Below are 18,386 nucleotides of genomic sequence, written 5' to 3'. Positions count from 1 at the left end.
AGACATGTCAGGGTTAGGAGGAGAGAAAAAACCAATACAGCCGTCCGGACAGGTAACTATAAAAGCTCCCTGCTGCCCACTCTGCATACCCTGCATACCCTGACAGGCTGAGGAAGGCACACTTCCCCAGTGGCAGGAATAATTCAGCACTGCAGCCATATAAAGTTTTACTTTATTTGGCTGCTAATGGGTAAAAAAAACCTCTGTTTTATCTACAGATATTTTATATGCATTTAAAATGATTAAGCATTAAAATGTTTTGTAAAAGAAAATAGTTTTTCCAAAACATAAACGGAAAAGAAAATGCTCCACCAGTTCATAGAGCCTGAGCGAAATGACAGCTGGAAATAAAATACACCCCTTTTAGTCACATGATCATAAATGAAGGGAGTGGTTACTCTGTCAGCTGAAATCACGCCCCCTTGCTAACTGATGGCCCATCATGGCTGGCAGTCTTTAGAAGGGAGGCGTGGCTTAAGATTCAGCAGGGGAAGGGTAATGTTGCAAAGGGGTCTGTACACGCATATAGGCAGAGATGTAATCTACACCACCATCAGGTAATGCAGCTTTCTTAGAACAGAGAGGAACACAGCGACTACAGGAAATCACAATACCATAGAGATCTTCACATCATTTCACAGACAGTGACATCTTGTGGTTGCTTTACTGTACTGCAGTTTAAAGTAATTCTGTTGATACTGCCAACCAAGGGAATAGTGAGTAGAAGGCCAGTAATTGCTGAGAAGAACATGGGGGTCAATGAATTGGTGCAGCAAATACTTTCCTTTTTTGTTTTGCATCATTTTTACAAAGCCCTTTGATGCCCATTTTAATTTAAAATACAATTCCACAAAATGCATATAAAAGACTGTGCCTGAAATTGGAGCTACAGTTCTGAAACAGAGATAGTTTATCAATTCAGTGATAATCCTTCGTAGTACTGTGTTTGGATGTAGTTCCAATCCAGTATTGAACTGATTCAAGTGTTGTCTTAGCCTTACAATATGTCTGTCTCCAGGTGAAATTGAACACTAATTTACTTATGTCATGGTTAGATGTGTATCTATATGGTGATGTCCCTTTGTAACTTTTGTCAGGTTTATTCAGTAGAATGATGCATAAAGCAGTTTGCAGACATCCATAGCAGCCAGTCAGTTTTTATATTGCTGCAATCAATCTGATTGCTGATTGGTTGGCATGGTTCTCTTTCCTTACATGTACTAGTGCTTTGCACTCATTACTGAATGAGCCTGTATGACTTGCCTTGAAGCATAAGCCAGTCAGCAATCTTTCATTTACATATTTTGCATTACAAAGCTGGGATACAATTAATTGTAGAGTACAAAATGTGCATAACTTTATTGTAGGCATTGCAGTGAATATGTATTCCTATGTATATAAATGTATGCAAAGATTACAGGCATGCTGTATTTATGGCAGAAATGTATTGACAAATACATTTGGTATCCCAAATGTCTTTCTCTTAAAGGACAACTGCAGCGAAAGGTATGTGGAGGCTGCCATATGTATTTCCATTTAACCACTTGCCGACCGCACGCTTATACCGTGCGTCGGCAAAGTGGCAGCTGCAGGACCAGCGACGCAGTTCTGCGTCGCCAGCTGCAGGCTGATTAATCAGGAAGCAGCCGCTCGCGCGAGCGGCTGCTTCCTGTCAATTCACGGCGGGGGGCTCCGTGAATAGCTTGTGGGCCGCCGATGGCGGCTCGCAGGCTAAATGTAAACACAAGCGGAAATAATCCACTTTGTTTACATTGTACGGCGCTGCTGCGCAGCAGCGCCGTAAGGCAGATCGGCGATCCCCGGCCAATCAGCGGCCCGGGGATCGCCTCCATGTGACAGGGGACAGCCTGTCACTGGCTGCACAGGACGGATAGCGTCCTGTGCAGCCCGGATCACTGGGGGGACAGGTAGGAGAGGGAGGGGGAGGGAATGTTGCCGCGGAGGGGGGCTTTGAGGTGCCCCCCCCCCGCAACATGCCACCAGCAGGAGCGATCAGACCCCCCTCTGCACATCATCCCCATAGGGGGGAAAAAAGGGGGGCGATCTGATCGCTCTGTGTGCCAGCTGATCTGTGCTGGGGGCTGCAGAGCCCACCCAGCACAGATCACAACAAACAGCGCTGGTCCTTAAGGGGGGGTAAAGGGTGGGTCCTCAAGTGGTTAAGCAGTACCAGTTGCCTGGCTATCCTGCTGATCCTCTGCCTCTAATACTTTTAACCATAGACCCTAAACAAGCATGCATCAGATCAGGTGTTTCTGACATTATTGTCAGATCTGGCAAGATTAGCTGCATGCTTGTTTCTGGTGTGATTAAGACTCTACTGCAACCAAATAGATCAGCAGGGCTGCCAGGCAGTATTGTTTGACAGGAAATAAATATGGCAGCCTCCATATTCTTCTCACTTTAAACTGAAATTCCACTGAGGTTCCTTCGAATATGTTATATATATATTGCTAAACTTAAAGTCAAACACTCTGTATTATAATAAAAACAGTTTTCCTAACAGACAGTGTACACTACTCTTCTGCCAATTAATCAGTGCAGGTTGAAATAAGTTACAATGCCTCTTGTATTGTGCAGCAGTAAAACAGAAGTTTCCAGACATTACACACCGAATGCAGATTTCATGGTAGCAAAAAAAAGTACAATTCGAACATACACTGACATTCAGAATATGTTGGTTGCAAAATGGAAGATAATGTTTGCTACAATAACATAAACAAATTGCGCCACACTGATATATGCCACATACGCTTGGTTTTCTTTCTTGTTTACATTTTTTATGGGAACAGAGTCTCATTTTAATATTCATTAAATAATACCTGAAGTGGCATGGGACATGATGAGATAGACATGTGTATGTACAGTGCTTAGCACACAAATAACTATGTTGTGTCCCTTTTTTATTTCTCTACCTGAAAGAGTTAAAAATCAGGTATGTAAGTGGCTGACTCAGTCCTGATTTAGACAGGAGATGACTACAGTGTGACCCTCACTGATAAGAAATTCCAACTATAAAACACTTTCCTAGCAGAAAATGGCTTCTGAGAGCAAGAAAGAGATAAAAGGGTAATTTCTAATCAGTGAGGGTCACACTGTAGTCACTTCCTGTCTGAGTCAGGACTGAGTCAGCCACTTACATACCTGATATTTAACGCTTGCAGGCAGAGAAAGAAAAAAAAAAGGAACACAGCATAGTTATTTGTGTTCTAGGCACTGTACATACCCATGTCTATCTCTTCATGTCACATGTTACATCGAGTATCCTTTAACCTTCCTGGCAAGCCGCGCAGGAGGCTTTCTCAGGCCCTGCTGGGCTGATTTGCACAATTTTTTTCTGCAACACGCAGCTAGCACTTTGCTAGCTGCGTGTGCACTCTGATCGCTGCCGCCTCGCGCAGATTACCCGCCGCTCGCCGCGCCGTGCCGCCCCCCAGACCCCGTGCGCTGCCTGGTCAATCAGTGCCAGGAAGCGCTGAGGGGTGGATCGGGACTCCCAATCATCCCGCCCGTCGCCATGGCGACGGGGGAAGCCCTCCAGGAAATCCCGTTCTTTGAACGGGATTTCCTGATCGGAGATCGCCAGAGGCGATCAAAGCGGGCTGGGGGATGCCGCTGCACAGTGGTTATCATGTAGCGAGCCCTGGGCTTGCTACATGATTTAAAAAAAAATTGAAAAAAAGTTGCTGCGCTGCCCCCTGGCGGTTTTTAATAGACCGCCAGGAGGGTTAAGGGCAGAGACACACTGCAGAGCGCTATTCAATGTAAAAACATGCTCCCATTAAATTGCATTAAAACTGCAGTAAAATTCCAACTGCAATTTTTTTGTACTGTGATTTAAATGCAAAACAGTGGAAGCGAGTTTGTAAAACTATAACGGATTGAAAAGCGCTCTGCAGTGTGTCTCTGTACTAGTCTATTTATTAAACTGTTACAAAAGAAAATAGTGGTTTTCTATAAAATTTCAGCCAGCAAGAAAGTCACTTTAAGCAGTGTTCTGCCTCTTCATGCACTGCCATTTTTTTCACATTACCACACCAGTAAGCCATATCCCTATCAGCTAAGGCCTTGTGGTTACTTTAGACCCAAGGGAAATCAGGTTCCAGTCGTCCAGAGTAGCAGAGTGCTTGGCCTGTATTCCCCGCACCAGGGAATTATGGGAAAGAATGCAGACACAGCAGCTTGGATAGTTCAGCAGCTTTAGCCATGGCTCGGTTTTGTTTTATCTCTTGGAAACTGTGGTGAAGTGTGCTGAATGGATTATGTAGGTCAATGTCTTGAATCAAAATCAATACCGGTGCACTGTACAGTGACCATTAGCTTCTTAAACTCTCCAAGCCTGGCCTCATTTGTCTTATCGAGACTAGTCCAGGAACTTTCCGCTGCTCTCACCCCCCTTGACAACCCACCCCTGACTTCTGTGTCTCTAGCCAAGCATCTAGACCAACATGGCCCAGCTTCGTTATATGATCGTGGAGATAGTTTACTGACTTAGGTTTACTTTTAAGACTGAACAAGGTGCCTGCCTATTTATGTGTAATGACAAATGCAAAGGCTTCTCAGTGAAGCAAAAACCTAGTGTCATCCCTCATGGACAAAATAGAACCTAAAACAAGGTAACGTTAGGATAGTAGCTACTAGCTAAAGGAAAACTATGCTCAGTTCAAACAGCTATTGTAGAAATAGTCACTGGAACCTGGTTTTCTAAAATATATAGGTATATCTGTACTGGTTGCTTGGCAGTTAGAAGCAGCTGTTATTTCCCACAATGCAACAAGGCTCACAGACTGGAAACTGTCAGGACCTAGCTGCTGACATCACACTGTGGGAGGGGTTTCACCACAATATCAGCCATACAGACCCCACTGATGATCTATTTAAGAAAAGGTAAAGATTTCCAATGGAAAAGTGGTTATCAGCTACTGATTGGGATGAAGTTTAATCCTTTGTTACAGTTCCTCTTTAATGCGGATCCAAGATGAAAAACTAACTATAACAACTTGTCTATATATCTTCTCTAAAGTTTAGATAGTTTACACTTCAAATCTAGCTGCAAACAGCTTCAACAGTTTATGATTATTTATTCCTGTTTTACAATGAGAGCGGCCATGTTCTGTTTGTCCCAGGCAAGCTGTCTGTCACAGCTGTTTGTCACAGGCCATGCTCTTTTTGTCCCAGGCAAGTTGATCTGTATCTCCAGCCCTCAGCCTGTGAAAACTTATCTCCACTCTCCTCCTCCCTCCTCCCCTCTGCCTCTGAAATCTCTGGCTAGTAACCCCTCCTCCTGCCCAGACTGAGCTCCCATGAGCCCTTGCTACTTGGATCTGAGAGTGCCAAAGCACTCTGGAGAAGCTGTGGATGTTTATAGGGAATTAGAGTATTAAAACAAACAAAAAAAAGTATTTGGCTTGAGGAATGCCCTATAAATTTTATGAAAGGAACACAATTATGCAATGAGTAAAAGTTTATCTCGGATCCACTTTAAAGGATACCTAAACTGACATGTGACATGATGAGATAGACATGTGTATGTACAGTGCCTAGCACATAAATAACTATGCTGGGTTCCCTTTTTTCTTTCTCTGTCTGAAAGAGTTAAATATCAGGTATGTAAGTGGCTGACTCAGTCCTGACTCAGAAAGGAAGTCACTATAGCGTGACTCTCACTGATAAAAAATTCCAACTATAAAACACTTTTCTAGCAGAAAATGGCTTCTGAGAGCAAGAGAGGTATAAAAAGGGGAATTTCTTATCAGTGAGGGTCACACTGTTGTCACTTCCTGTCTGAGTCAGGACTGAGTCAGCCACTTGCATACCTGATATGTAACTTTTTCAGGCAGAGAAATAAAAAAAGGAACACAGCATAGGTATTTGTGCGCTAGGCACTGTAGATACACATGTCTATCTCATCATGTCACATGTCACTTCGGGTATCCTTTAAATAAAACAACAGACCTGTAGGTATTTATGAACTGTAGTGTGCAGAGGGTTAATTCTATTAGTTGCCTTGTGGTAGAAGTACCCATGTTAATATAGTTTTTCCTTCAGATTATGTAAATATTTTTGTCTGTACACCTTATTATGCTTTTTTTTTCACTTTTAAATCACATTAGTTATTGCGATAGTCCTGCAAGGATCCTCAGCGACACATTCATTTCACTAGCAGGAACACAGACGCCAGCCCGATTTGTTTAGACTAGGCTTAATAATGCCCTCTTATAGCCTCCATTTGCAATTGCATGTGTTTTCTTTCAAATGGAAATAATTCCATTATAGGTTCACTGTGAATACATGAAAATATGAGTCAGTAGGGGAGATGCAGATATATAAAGGGTCACCGCATTGTATATGATGAGATTGCATGCGGTGTGAAATACCTGAGGAACGTAATGAATATTAGTGAATCTCTGACTTCCTTCACAAAAGACCACCTGCTTTTTCCATTAGGTGCTGTATAGAATAAACACAATACAATTCTCTCTCAGAATAATTATTACCGGCTCTGTAGGACATTGTATTGATGAGTGAATAAACTTGACTTCACTTTATCATCCTGCTGTTAATACACATCTTGTTATTATTATTTTATTATTAAACCGCATTTATATTTTACACTTTTTTCCCCATGTTTTCCCATTATTATTTTTTTCTCCATCTTGATTTTATCATTTTATTTTTAAATCTTTGTTTTTGGTTGTTATGTTTTGTTTTTGTATGTTTTATGTTTTTTTTTTCTTTTTTGATTTCATAAAGTTCTTTATACCTTTGTTTTGGAAAATAGTAAATGTCACAAAAAAAGTCTGGTTTTGTTGCACCTGCCAGTTTGACAAGCAAGCTTTGTTTATTCAGAAAGAGACGGGTGCATGTGGCTTCTGGACAAATCTGGGGCCAACACAGACTTTAACTGAAAATATCGGTAAGCTGGTGCCATAAAGGGAAATTCAAGGCACCAGGAAAAGCTCGATAACTATTGTTCTCTTGCGGGGGGCATCAGGAAGGGGGTATGTGTACAGTTAACGGTTAGGCATCAGGAAGGAGGTTTGTACGGGGGAACGGTTAAGGTTAGGCAACACCAGGGGGTCTTAGGGTTAGGCAACATCAGTGGGGGGGGGATCCTTGGGGTTAGGCATCATCTGGGGGGTTAAGGTTAGGCATTGGTAGTGGAGGGTTCTGTGTGAGAGTAGGGTTAGGTTTAGCTATAGTAAAAGATTGGTAAATATTGTGATTATAATTTAAAATTAACACTTTAAATAGTAGAGTAACAGTAAATTTACCAATATTCTATTGGGACTGTTCCTGCACCTTATTTTCTATTTTCCCTTAAATGATGAGCGTGCTGCAAATACAGAATTGAAGCTGAGATTAGGAGTTATTTGGTTCCCAGAATGCTCAGAATGATGAGAAACTCCAGGTACTCAGCCTGCAGATGGCTCTGCCATAGCCCTCTATGCTGTTCCTCTCTTACTAATGGAGAGGCCTGGGATGGGCAAAACATACCAACACTTGACAAAGATTGAAATAGACACTTCCCTATTGGGAACCCTGAGTGGATCCCTAGACTCTGAAGCAAAACACCACTGAGCCACTTATAACCAGCAGCTTCATGGAATAGTCACTGTCAGAATCCTTTACCCCTTGTTACGTAGACAAGAGACATCAACTACTTCTTGTTCTATGTATTTATTAGGATTAGTGCTACAAATACATTAACATTCTATTTTTGTTGTTTTTTGTAACCAGGAAGTATATTAGACATCACAAATGAATTTCTATTTATTTAGAGCACCACCTGCTGGTTTGACTGACTGAGAACGGCCTCCTTTTTGCTGCAGTGTTGTGAAGATACAATAACGTCTAATTATTAGTTACGCTGGCCATACACGTATAGATTTCCACCCAGTCTTCCAATTCCTTTTCGAATGGAGTTTGATTTAAAAGGAATTAATTTCTACAACTCTCAACACATCAATCTTCAATAGATTTCAGTAGGGAATCTATTGAAAATCAATAGAATTGCAGCATTGCACTGTTAGATGGCATGCAATGCTGTTGGCTTTTGATCCATCGCTGCTCTTGCACCGCCCCTAATCAACCTAGCTTGTCCATCCTGACTGATACTTTTGCTCGATTTTTGGTCAAAATTTGTTAAAAATAAATTTCTATACTATTCGATCAGAGTAATTGAGTCTGCAGGGAATCAAGTGGGAAAATTGATGTGTGATCCAATTCTGGAGACTTTGTTTTCCTAAAATGAGGAAATTTAATCCTCTTTACCATCTCCTGCTGAGAAAGCATTACCAGGTTAAAGAGAACATGAGCCAGTCTTAAAAGTAAAAAAAAAAACAAAAACAAACAAAAAAAAACAGTAGAAGCATGCGACCTGATTGGCAGGGATGTATGGGCCAGATGAGTCCATTACTGCTACTCCTCCTCCAGCTCTTCCTTACTTTCACTTCTGTGACCTTTGGAGTCACAATGCTTTAGATGCAGCTCTGTGCTCTGCTCTGAGAGCACAGAGCGCTGATTGGCATGGAAGGGGGCGGGAGAGAGGCGGGGAGTAGGCAGTGGAGAGCCAGTGAGAAGGCTATGATAGGCAGGGAATGGGCGTTACGTAGGAGTTCATCCCCCGCAGGGGACGCCCCTTCCCCATTTGTTTGCCGACAAGCTGCTTGTCGGCAGATAGGGGGGAGCTAGCGGGGTGCAGGAGGCACTTAGAGTGGTGAGGAGGGCACACAGAGGCTTATCCTTCAGATGGGAACATGCCTCTGTGTCCCTTTTTTTACATTTAAAACCGCCTCAGGTACACTGTAAAACACACACACACATGCACGCACGCACGCACGCACGCACGCACGCACACACACACACACACACACTGGTTTTGCATTATTCAGCAGTAAAAAATTCTAAAAACATTATAGACTTGAAATATAAAATACATTAAACAAGTACGGTACTTTGAAGTTTTTAGAATTATTTTTCTGCTTCACCTGTGACTGGTAATGTTAACAATAAGAAAATAAAAAAAAACAGCTATGCTAAAAATTTCATTCAAGCCTTATCAGGAACACTGTATATAAATATACATAAGCGTTCCAAATAGTACATTTCTAAAGTCATTCTAGCATCTTAAATAAATATACCCTAAACATTTCTCCTTTTTTTACGTTTATTTTTGAATGTTCTGAAAAGAAACGGTGCAATTATATTTCAACTGACATTTTTTCTCTAAACCCTTTTCCTCTGTCTCCCACCTAGTCACATTCCAGCGAGGAGATGGCGGATTAATGAGTAACGGAAGGTAAGTCGAGTTGGAAAAAAATCGCAAAGCCATCTTCTAATCCTCTTTCTGCGTTCTTTATTTTCATGCCAGAAGGCTCATGGCTACCTCTCAGAAAAACAGGTCAACTGCTCTGGATAGTGCCGGCCAATCCGGCGTCTCTAATGATCTCGTGTGTTTGGCAACACTTCAGGAGCGTCTGACACAGATGCTTTGCACCGCACCTCCCCGAAGTCTAGAAGAATAGATAAATAAATGAGGGAAAGGCATTGCGAGTGATGTGTTCATTTGCAGCCAGAATGTTTATTACATTAAGGAGATATTAGCAAATGAAGTTGCTGTTGTTTAAGGCCGCTTATTGGCCCGTTGTAAATTGCCGCCAGTGAGCAATTACACATAATCGATCAGAGAATAAATGATTCATGGATGATGGATAGGCCATAGATTGATAGGACTGGATTCCCTTACTTTGGTTACTCAACTGAAACTGATAAAACCTGATTGTACCCCCATATATCCTCATTTTCATTCCCATTGCCAATATGGAGATGCAATTAGAACTGGGTTTTAACTCGCAATCTCTTATTTAATCAATATTTTAGCAAAAGGAGATTAGGCCTAATGAGTGCCTCTGATGTTGCCGGAAAAGTATCTTCTCTTTATTGCGGTTGCCTAGGAAACGCCGGTTTCTCTTAGGGATTGTAAAAGAAGCTTTATTGAGAAGAACTGCAATGATCATTATTGCTACTTACCATTGGCAAAAAATGCAACATGGACGATATTACGATAAAGACTAAAAGAATGTAATTTAAAGAGTATGAGGAAATGTAATCCTTTGTGTAAACCTTTAAAGATAAGAAAGTAGAAAAAAAGCAGTCTTTTGTATATGTAGTTCATTGTTTTACCATGTGACAACTCTGTTGTCTTTATGTCTCTGTAATGCCGAAACAATGAACTGACCAAGTCCTTGTGACATGTCAGCTTTAAAAATACAGGATATACTAAGTTTCAAATTATGGTTTATCTTTATAATATAGCTTTTTAACAGGCAAAAGGAAATTAATTTAATTAGACCAATTGTGCCCAATTCAATATGGTTGTTTAGAGTAGGAGATCACATAAGCCAACCTGATTTAGATTTATTTAAAAAAAAATCTTATTAACCACTTCACAACTGAGGGGTTTTACCCCTGAAACACCAGCGCGATGTTTACCTTTCAGCGCTGCTTCCATTTCCTTATTACTGTAATGTGATTGGTTATTGGGGACTGGGGTCCCCATAACCAATCATTGAACTGCAGTGCCCAGGTTTGTGTGCACGCGCGCGGGTCACGGGGGCGCGCGATCGTTACTTTGTTATGAATAAAGACGGCTTCAAACAGAAGCCGTCTTCATTCTATTCGCAATCGGCGAGTCTAATTGGCATATATTAGAACATGATGCAAAAAAAAAAAAACACCTATATAACTAAAATTAAGAATATGAGACTCTTTTCTTTGCTACTAATGTTCTATTAAATATGCGTGCTACACATAGAATTAGTTATATCATAAGGTTTTTTTTCCGCTTCGTCACTTTAAATACTATATATATATATATATATATATATATTACAAATAAAAAGGAAGGGAGGAAGACAACTGTAAATAACAAACAGAGACTGCCCTGTAGGTCTGCAATAATGCAATAACGTTGTCTGATTTCTAGTGTCCTCTCCGAGGTTCTTAGGGCTCTTTCACACCAGAGCCCTTTTCTGCGGTGTAACGCAAAGGCAGTTCTTTGCGTTAACCAAGGTAAAATGAAAGTCCATAGACCTTTCACACCCAACGCTGCGTTTTGGTACGTTGCGGTTACGACCACCCGGGAGCGTCGATCCGTTTTCTGTCAGGTTCAATTATTAGTTACCGCAGCTGATTGCGTCGCACCGCAGATACCCGATGACACGCCGCAGGCTATCAACGCGTGAAGGAGAACGGCTCCTGCTCGCGTTGTCTGGTGTGAAAGGAGCCTTATTGTACTCCATTGTCAGTAAAGCCAGTGCCAACACCTCCAATGCAGGAAATTGTAACATTAAACGGTACCTTTAAAGAGAATCTGTATTGATAAAATCGCACAAAAGTAAACATACCAGTGCGTTAGGGGACATCTCCTATTCCCCTCCGTCACAATTATGCCGCTCCCCGCCGCATTTAAAGAAGTCAAAAACAGTTTTAAAAAGTTTGTTTATAAACAAACAAAATGGCCACCAAAACAGGAAGTAGGTTGATGTACAGTATGTCCACACATAGAAAATACATCCATACACAAGCAGGCTGTATACAGCATTCCTTTTGAATCTCAAGAGATCACTTGTGTGTTTACCCCTGCAGCTCTCATCCACTGAAGAGTGACAGGCTGATTGTTTCTTCCTGCAGACAGCTCTGCGGTGTCTGTAATTCCTCAGTATCCTCAGCTCCTTTCACAGCCTAACAGAGGACTATTTATAGTGCTTGTGAAAGGCTCTCTCACTGACTCACTGACCAGAGGCTGCTTAAAGTAAATAACAAACACTGGAGTGTGCATAGAGGGGGCCTGGAGGGGGGCATGCATAACAGAACAACATTACTGAAGAGTTAGCAGCCTTCCAGACACAGGGCGACAAGTCCGACAGGGGAAAGATAAGTTGATTTATTACAGAGACAGTGATAGTAGAAAGTGCTGCAGTAAGCCAGAGCACATTATAATAGGTTTAGGAACTTGTAGGATAGTAGAAAAAGGATGTCATTTTTACAGAGTCTCTTTAGTGTGCTTAGTAAACGCAGTTTACAAGGCTTAAAGACAGCGCAGGTCCCTTTATCATGCACCATGCTGGACATGAGTCATCTGATCTATTTTCAGAAGCTTGCAATTGTAATCTACTCAACTGACCAACAAAAGGTATAATTTACCGCAACTGTACCTTTTTCTGTATCAACCAGTGGCTGAGTCAGTGCAACACCCTGCTTCACTGACGATGCCAATAAATAATCAGTGCTGATTCACCAAGAATTGTCATGCTTTTGTCTTGGTTTGCCACACCTAGTTATGGACCACGCCGGTCGGTTCTTGGCTCATCTGCTTGGTTTTACAACTTGTGTCCAATTCAGTCCAGATCAAATTAGGACTGATGTTAAATAAATGACAGTACCTCTTTGCTGAGGAGTAGGGATGAATAATGAGATGCTAATCATTTGTGTTGATGCATGGTTATGCAAATTATGTGTACAGGTTTATGTAGCTTGAAAATGGAGCATTCAAAATCCACTAGGTGAGATTTGCTTGGTCTGTCTTCATAGCTGCATACATTTACAGATTACCGTACATTTCCACAACTCTGCATCAATTCAGAATTATTTGCCTTGACCATCACTACCAATTAGTGTCTGAAAGCAAGCTGTCCCCATTTGGGATATAAAAAAAATAAAGAACAGCAATCACAAGCATACATATGAATGTACATTTCTCCCAGGCTAAAATGCGTTATAAATTACTTTTTTCTTATGTTGCTTTTACCTGCAATAGGTAGTGAAAATCGTGACACATCTGATAGGTTTTGAACTAATCCATCTACTCATGGAGGATTCTCAGCTACTGTATTTCTTTCTTTACAAAAGCACTTACTGAACTGCAGTTGCTCAGTCCAACTGTCAAAATAGTTCCCTATACAAACAAGTGGGGAAGTTGACTGACATCTTTGTACACATCCTTTCCAGAGAGTGCTTTTTGTAAAGAAAAAAAGGTTAATACTGAGAATCACCCATGAGGAGATGGTCTAGTCCATAATCTTTCAGATCTGCCAGCTTTTTATTACCTACTGCAAGAGACAACAACATAGGAAAAAAGTTATTTATAGTGCATGACTCTGGCAGAAAAGGACATGTTACATGTATTTAACATTTTTCACAATAGCGGTCCTTTAAAATACGGCATGAATAGTAGAAAGTGTTCTCTTATTTCCAAATAACGACATATATTCTTACAGTAAATTAAAGTATCTGCCAATCTTACATTACAGACTGTCATTGCTAAAGGCTGCCATCTTTTCAAAGAGAGACGGTTTGAGCCTTTTCTCTTGCCGTCCAAGCAGCAGGATGATGCAATCTAGGCAGCAGCAGATAGACTTCTACTTGCTCTGCATTTCTCTTCTCTTTACAGCCTATCCCTCAGATCCCTGCTGTTGCCCAACAAAAGACAGGGGCAACTCTAATTTGATAGCCTAACCAAATGTAGGCAGTGAGCATTTTATTCAAGGAATGAACTGTATTCCCAGCATGCCCTGGTCAGATCCGATTGCTTATGTTGTGTACCAACTAAACAGCTCAGCAGACAACACAATAGCTAAAATAGCAGCTTCACGGCTGGGCCCAGCCACAGCTGACAACAGCTGCATCAGCATTCTATCTCCATGGCAACGCAGAGTTTAATGAATGAATTGAAGAAGATTAAATGCATTTTTACAGTAGTTTAATTCCAGACAGCCTTGTCTTAAACTACAAAGCTGGGGAAGAAAAGATCAGCTTGTGGATGACAGACACATATTTGAAATGTGAAAGGTGAAGAAAAAAAGTGGTTTAAAGTCCTGGAAATGACTGTTTCAGAGAAGTCATTGTGAGCAATTGCTCCCCGGAGGTGCCCATTTATCACCGAGCTCCGAGGAAGGTTCCTCCCTCACTGATAGCTTACTCCATTTCCCAGGCAATATATTTCATTCAGATTCATGGGAGACGCGACCGATGATTGCACTGAAGCGATTTGCATATTATTAATATATTTTTTATACAGCTGCAGAAAATCCGCTGATAAATAACCCTTCTTCTCTCACCCTCCAGCCGTCCAGGACTATTAAACGCGAGTGACCCTAGCTACCCTTGGCTCGCCGACTCCTGGCCGGCCTCCAGTTTGCCGGTGAACAACAGCAACAATGGCCCCAATGATCTGGTGAATTTCGGCTGCGCAGGTTTGTGTTTTCTGCGGGTTTTTACTAGAAGCACAATCATGTAATTTAGGGTTGAAGGATCTAACGTGGTAAGTTACAGTTTTGCCTTTAGCAGGGCCAGATTTTTGTAAAGGCCACAAAGGCCAGGGCCTTGGGCGGCTGCAGCGCAAGGGAGCACCTGGACATGAAAGGGGGCTGCTACATATGAAAAATGAGGCTGAAAATGGGGAGCAACACATGAAATAGAGAAACTGATGCTAAAGGGAGGTGTTCATGAAGGAGAGGGGTGCAAACATGGTTGATACACATGGAAGAGGGGGCTGCACATGGAATGGGAGGGGCACTGCTGCACATGGAAAGGGAACCACAACATGCTTGGCCTATGGGCACAAAAAGTATAAATCCGGCCTTGGTATTTAGTGAACTGGAAATGAGAGAAATACGGAGCTGCCATATTTATTCCCTTTTATAGTAATCCAGTATGACTTTGTTCAGTTTCCAAAGTATTTGTGTCAGACATAATTGCTCAGCGGCTGGAGTCAGCTCACCTGTTCTGGGTCAGTGATTCTCAAAGTATAACAGATGGGTAATCAGACCAGAATTTATTATAGAGAAATAAAGATAGCTCCCCATATCCCTCTCACATCAAGTTTCCTTTAAAGAGAATCTGTATTGTTAAAATCGCACAAAAGTAAACATACCAGTGCGTTAGGGGACATCTCCTATTACCCTCACAACCGTCACAATTTCGCCGCTCCTCGCCGCATTAAAAGTGGTTAAAAACAGTTTTAAAAAGTTTGTTTATAAACAAACAAAATGGCCACCAAAACAGGAAGTAGGTTGATGTACAGTATGTCCACACATAGAAAATACATTCATACACAAGCAGGCTGTATACAGCCTTCCTTTTTAATCTCAAGAGATCATTTGTGTGTTTCTTTCCCCCTGCAGCTATCTTCCACTGAAGTGTCAGGCTGTTTCTTACTGCAGAGTGCAGACAGCTCTGCCCATATGTAATTCCTCAGTATGTGAAAGCCCAGCCAGCTCAGAGGAGGATTTATCCAGCTTGTAAAAGATAAGAGAGAAGAGAGAAGCTGCCCTAATCTAAATAACACACAGGCAGTGTGCAGAGAGGGGCCTGGAGGGGGGAGATGCATCACAGAACCACAACACTGAAGAACTTGGCAGCCTTCCAGAGACAGGCTGACAAGTCTGACAAGAGAGAGATACTTTGATTTATTACAGAGATGGTGATAGTAGAGCGTGCTACAGTAAGCCAGAACACATTAGAATAGCTTTTGGAACTTGTAGGATGATAAAAAACAGGATGCAATTTTTGTTACGGAGTCTCTTTAAAGCGTATCTGAACTCATACATGATATGGGGCTATATATGCACAACTCACGCTAGTTTGTATACATAAGCAGCAGTAGCATTATTGTGTGCTCCCTGCGCACAGCAACATTACCTGAGTTTACCGAATATACTCCATGATGGCATGAATGTGGGTACATATTGTACTAGTCCTAGTAAGAACCTCTATTTGGCTGAGGTAGTAGTGATGATAACAGGACATGGTTCGGTTTTAGCACTTGGGGAAGGTAGGTTAGGCACTAGGTGGGTGGTTAGTTTATGCACTTATAGGGTTAGGTGGCATCAGGTTAGGAGTATTCACTTTATACACTTACAGGGAGGGTTAGGCATTAGGTGGGGGTGCTCTCATATTGGTTTAGGCTCTTAATTTAAGGGTTAGGCATTAGGTGGGGGGGGGGGGGTCAGTTTAAGCACTTACTGGGGGGCAGGCATTTTTTGGGGGGTAGGGTAGTTTTTTTTGGGAGGGGTAGTGTTAGGTATTAGGTGGGGGGCTCAGTTAAGACACTTACCAGGGGAATGGGGGGGTAGGAATTTTGTGTGGGGGGTATTGGTTTTGGCACTTGGGGGTAGGATTAGGCATTAGATGGGCTTTTCAGTTTAGGTACTTGTAGGGAGGGTAAGGGTGTTTGCTGGGGGTGCTCGGTTTAGGCTCTTGGGGGGGGGGGGTTAGGGTTAGGCATAATGTGGGGGGAGATCGGTATAGGCACTTACAGAGGGTAGACATTTCAAGGGGTGGTGGTTTTGGAACTTGGGGGGGGGGAGGGGTTGTTTTAGGTACTTAGAAGGGTGGGTTTAATTGAGAATGGGTACCAGGTAGTGCATTGTAAAATATCGGGAATTTAAATTACAGATATTTTACCAGGTCGGTACCATCTGGCGTCCAACTGAAACAGTGCCGCCGCAATATGCACTCCTATAAACGCCACCCTCGAATGAGATGTGGTGGGCATATCGATATGTACTCTCTAATAATACACATGCCAATATATAGCGTAGTATTTGTTTGGACTTTAAGTGTTTGTATCCTGCTGCTGTTATTTCCATGGTTACCCAAGAACAAGTTTGGAATGTTCAATGTCTCTGTATCCAGGATCAGTTGCAGCAATCGATGTGAATTATTTCAGCAGCAGCTTGCAGTCCTGATCTATCCCCTACGACTTCCTCCCAAGTCAGAATTCCGCTATTGATCAGCACAGCAGCGCGCTCTCTAATCTGATATTTCTATAGCTCTACAGATTGTCCGCTGTCGTGTAAAGAGCAGCGCTCGTTAAATAAATATGTGATTAAAGTCCGCTCTCATATCGGTAATTTCCAGGCAAATGAGACATAATATGCCCACACATTTAATATTATGTTCACGCTTTGTATTCAATAAACCGCAAGTTAATTCCGATCTGAAGTCTGATCACTGTTATTAAGGTCAGGACCAGAAACCCGATTTACAAATAAGCTTTCATTAAGTGTAAATGGGTCTAATGTATATTATTATGTTCCGTAGCTGCATGCTGAGTTTTAGGAGGCCTACGTACAATCTAATTAGCAATTAGCAGTCTTGATATAAGTTCATATTTACTTTAATAAATGCAAAGTCTCGATTTATTAAACTGCTGTTGGATTTCATTCAAGTCGTGATCAAAGAAGTAAAATATTTTGCATAATGATGGGTTCTAGGCTTTTAAGTGAATATTTAATCAGACAAGGCATTAATAAACCCTCTTGGTAATAACAACCATATAGGCGTGTGTCTAGCAAGAGTACAGCAGTAGCTGATCTCCTTCGATGCGTCGTGACCAGGCAGCCTAGCGATTGTCTCAGCTGAGTGCAGGCTAATGGCCCATACTCACGAGGGACTTTTGTCGCCTCAACACGCGGCGCGCGCGTGTTGCGGCGACAGGTCGCCCGTGAGTATGGGCCGTCGCACGCGCGCGCGCCCCCGAACTGTCGCCCGTCGCTATGTCGCCATGCGATTGAAACTTTCAATCGCATGGCGACAGTCGCCGCTGCCCCCCCCGCCGCAACTGTCGCTAGTCCGCGTGAGTACGCGGACTAGCGACAGCAACCTCCATTGAGGTTCACAGACCTTCCGGTGAGCTTCCGGCGGGGGGAGGAGGAACGTCAGCGACAGCTTCCGCCTTGCCGCTGGTCCCTCTTCCGCATGTGTACGCGGAGGGACCTGGCGAGAAGCTGTCGCCGGCCTGTCGCCCACACGCTCACGTGTGCTGGCGACAGGCGAGTTTTGCAGCCCGTGAGTACGGGCCATGAGGGAATTGTTCTCCAACTGACCCCGCCCGCTCATTGCTGTTCTATCATGCACTGCCCTATCTGCCCTCCTCCCCTCTCCATAGCAACAGAACATGTCGCTTGATGTATGACGCGTTAACAACTGATTATGATCGCCACTGCTGAGATTCTAGTGTGCGTACAGTGGCCGCTGATCCCCCTAAGCTTGTTGGCAAACCATCTGTCTGGTGGATCGACAAAGCCAAGCACTGGTCGAGGACATTGTTCCCCCCACTCACCTCCCCTGCTCTGTGCCGCTACTCATGCTGCTCTGTCATCCCCCCTCTCTCTCGCGTAACAACAGAACGTGTCTGTACAGCCTCGGCCCTGAACTGTCACCCGAGAGATCGGGTCCCGATCCATCTCTGGTGACATGCCTAGGCAGCCTCGGTACATGTATACAAGCCTTAATACTTGAACATTTACTGTTTAAAGCTGAACTCTGGGTTTAACTAATTTGCTTTGGGAAAGACCACT

At 42.7% G+C, this 18,386-nt stretch overlaps 1 protein-coding gene across 20 annotated transcripts in view; it reads left to right on the top strand.

The window, feature by feature from the left end:
• The window catches only part of ROBO2 (roundabout guidance receptor 2), a 1,374,514-nt gene that overhangs the window by 1,304,596 nt on the left and 51,532 nt on the right, over window positions 1-18,386 (top strand). For all 20 annotated transcript variants that reach the window (XM_068270504.1, XM_068270514.1, XM_068270503.1 and 17 more), the window contains 2 exons: window positions 9,280-9,322; window positions 14,149-14,276. In XM_068270504.1, the coding sequence (XP_068126605.1) occupies window positions 9,280-9,322; window positions 14,149-14,276 (171 nt within the window). The remainder of the gene's footprint in view (window positions 1-9,279; window positions 9,323-14,148; window positions 14,277-18,386) is intronic.

Source organism: Hyperolius riggenbachi, chromosome 2, assembly GCF_040937935.1.
Source record: "Hyperolius riggenbachi isolate aHypRig1 chromosome 2, aHypRig1.pri, whole genome shotgun sequence".
Lineage (NCBI taxonomy): Eukaryota > Metazoa > Chordata > Amphibia > Anura > Hyperoliidae > Hyperolius > Hyperolius riggenbachi.
This window is presented reverse-complemented; position numbering and strand designations above follow the sequence as displayed.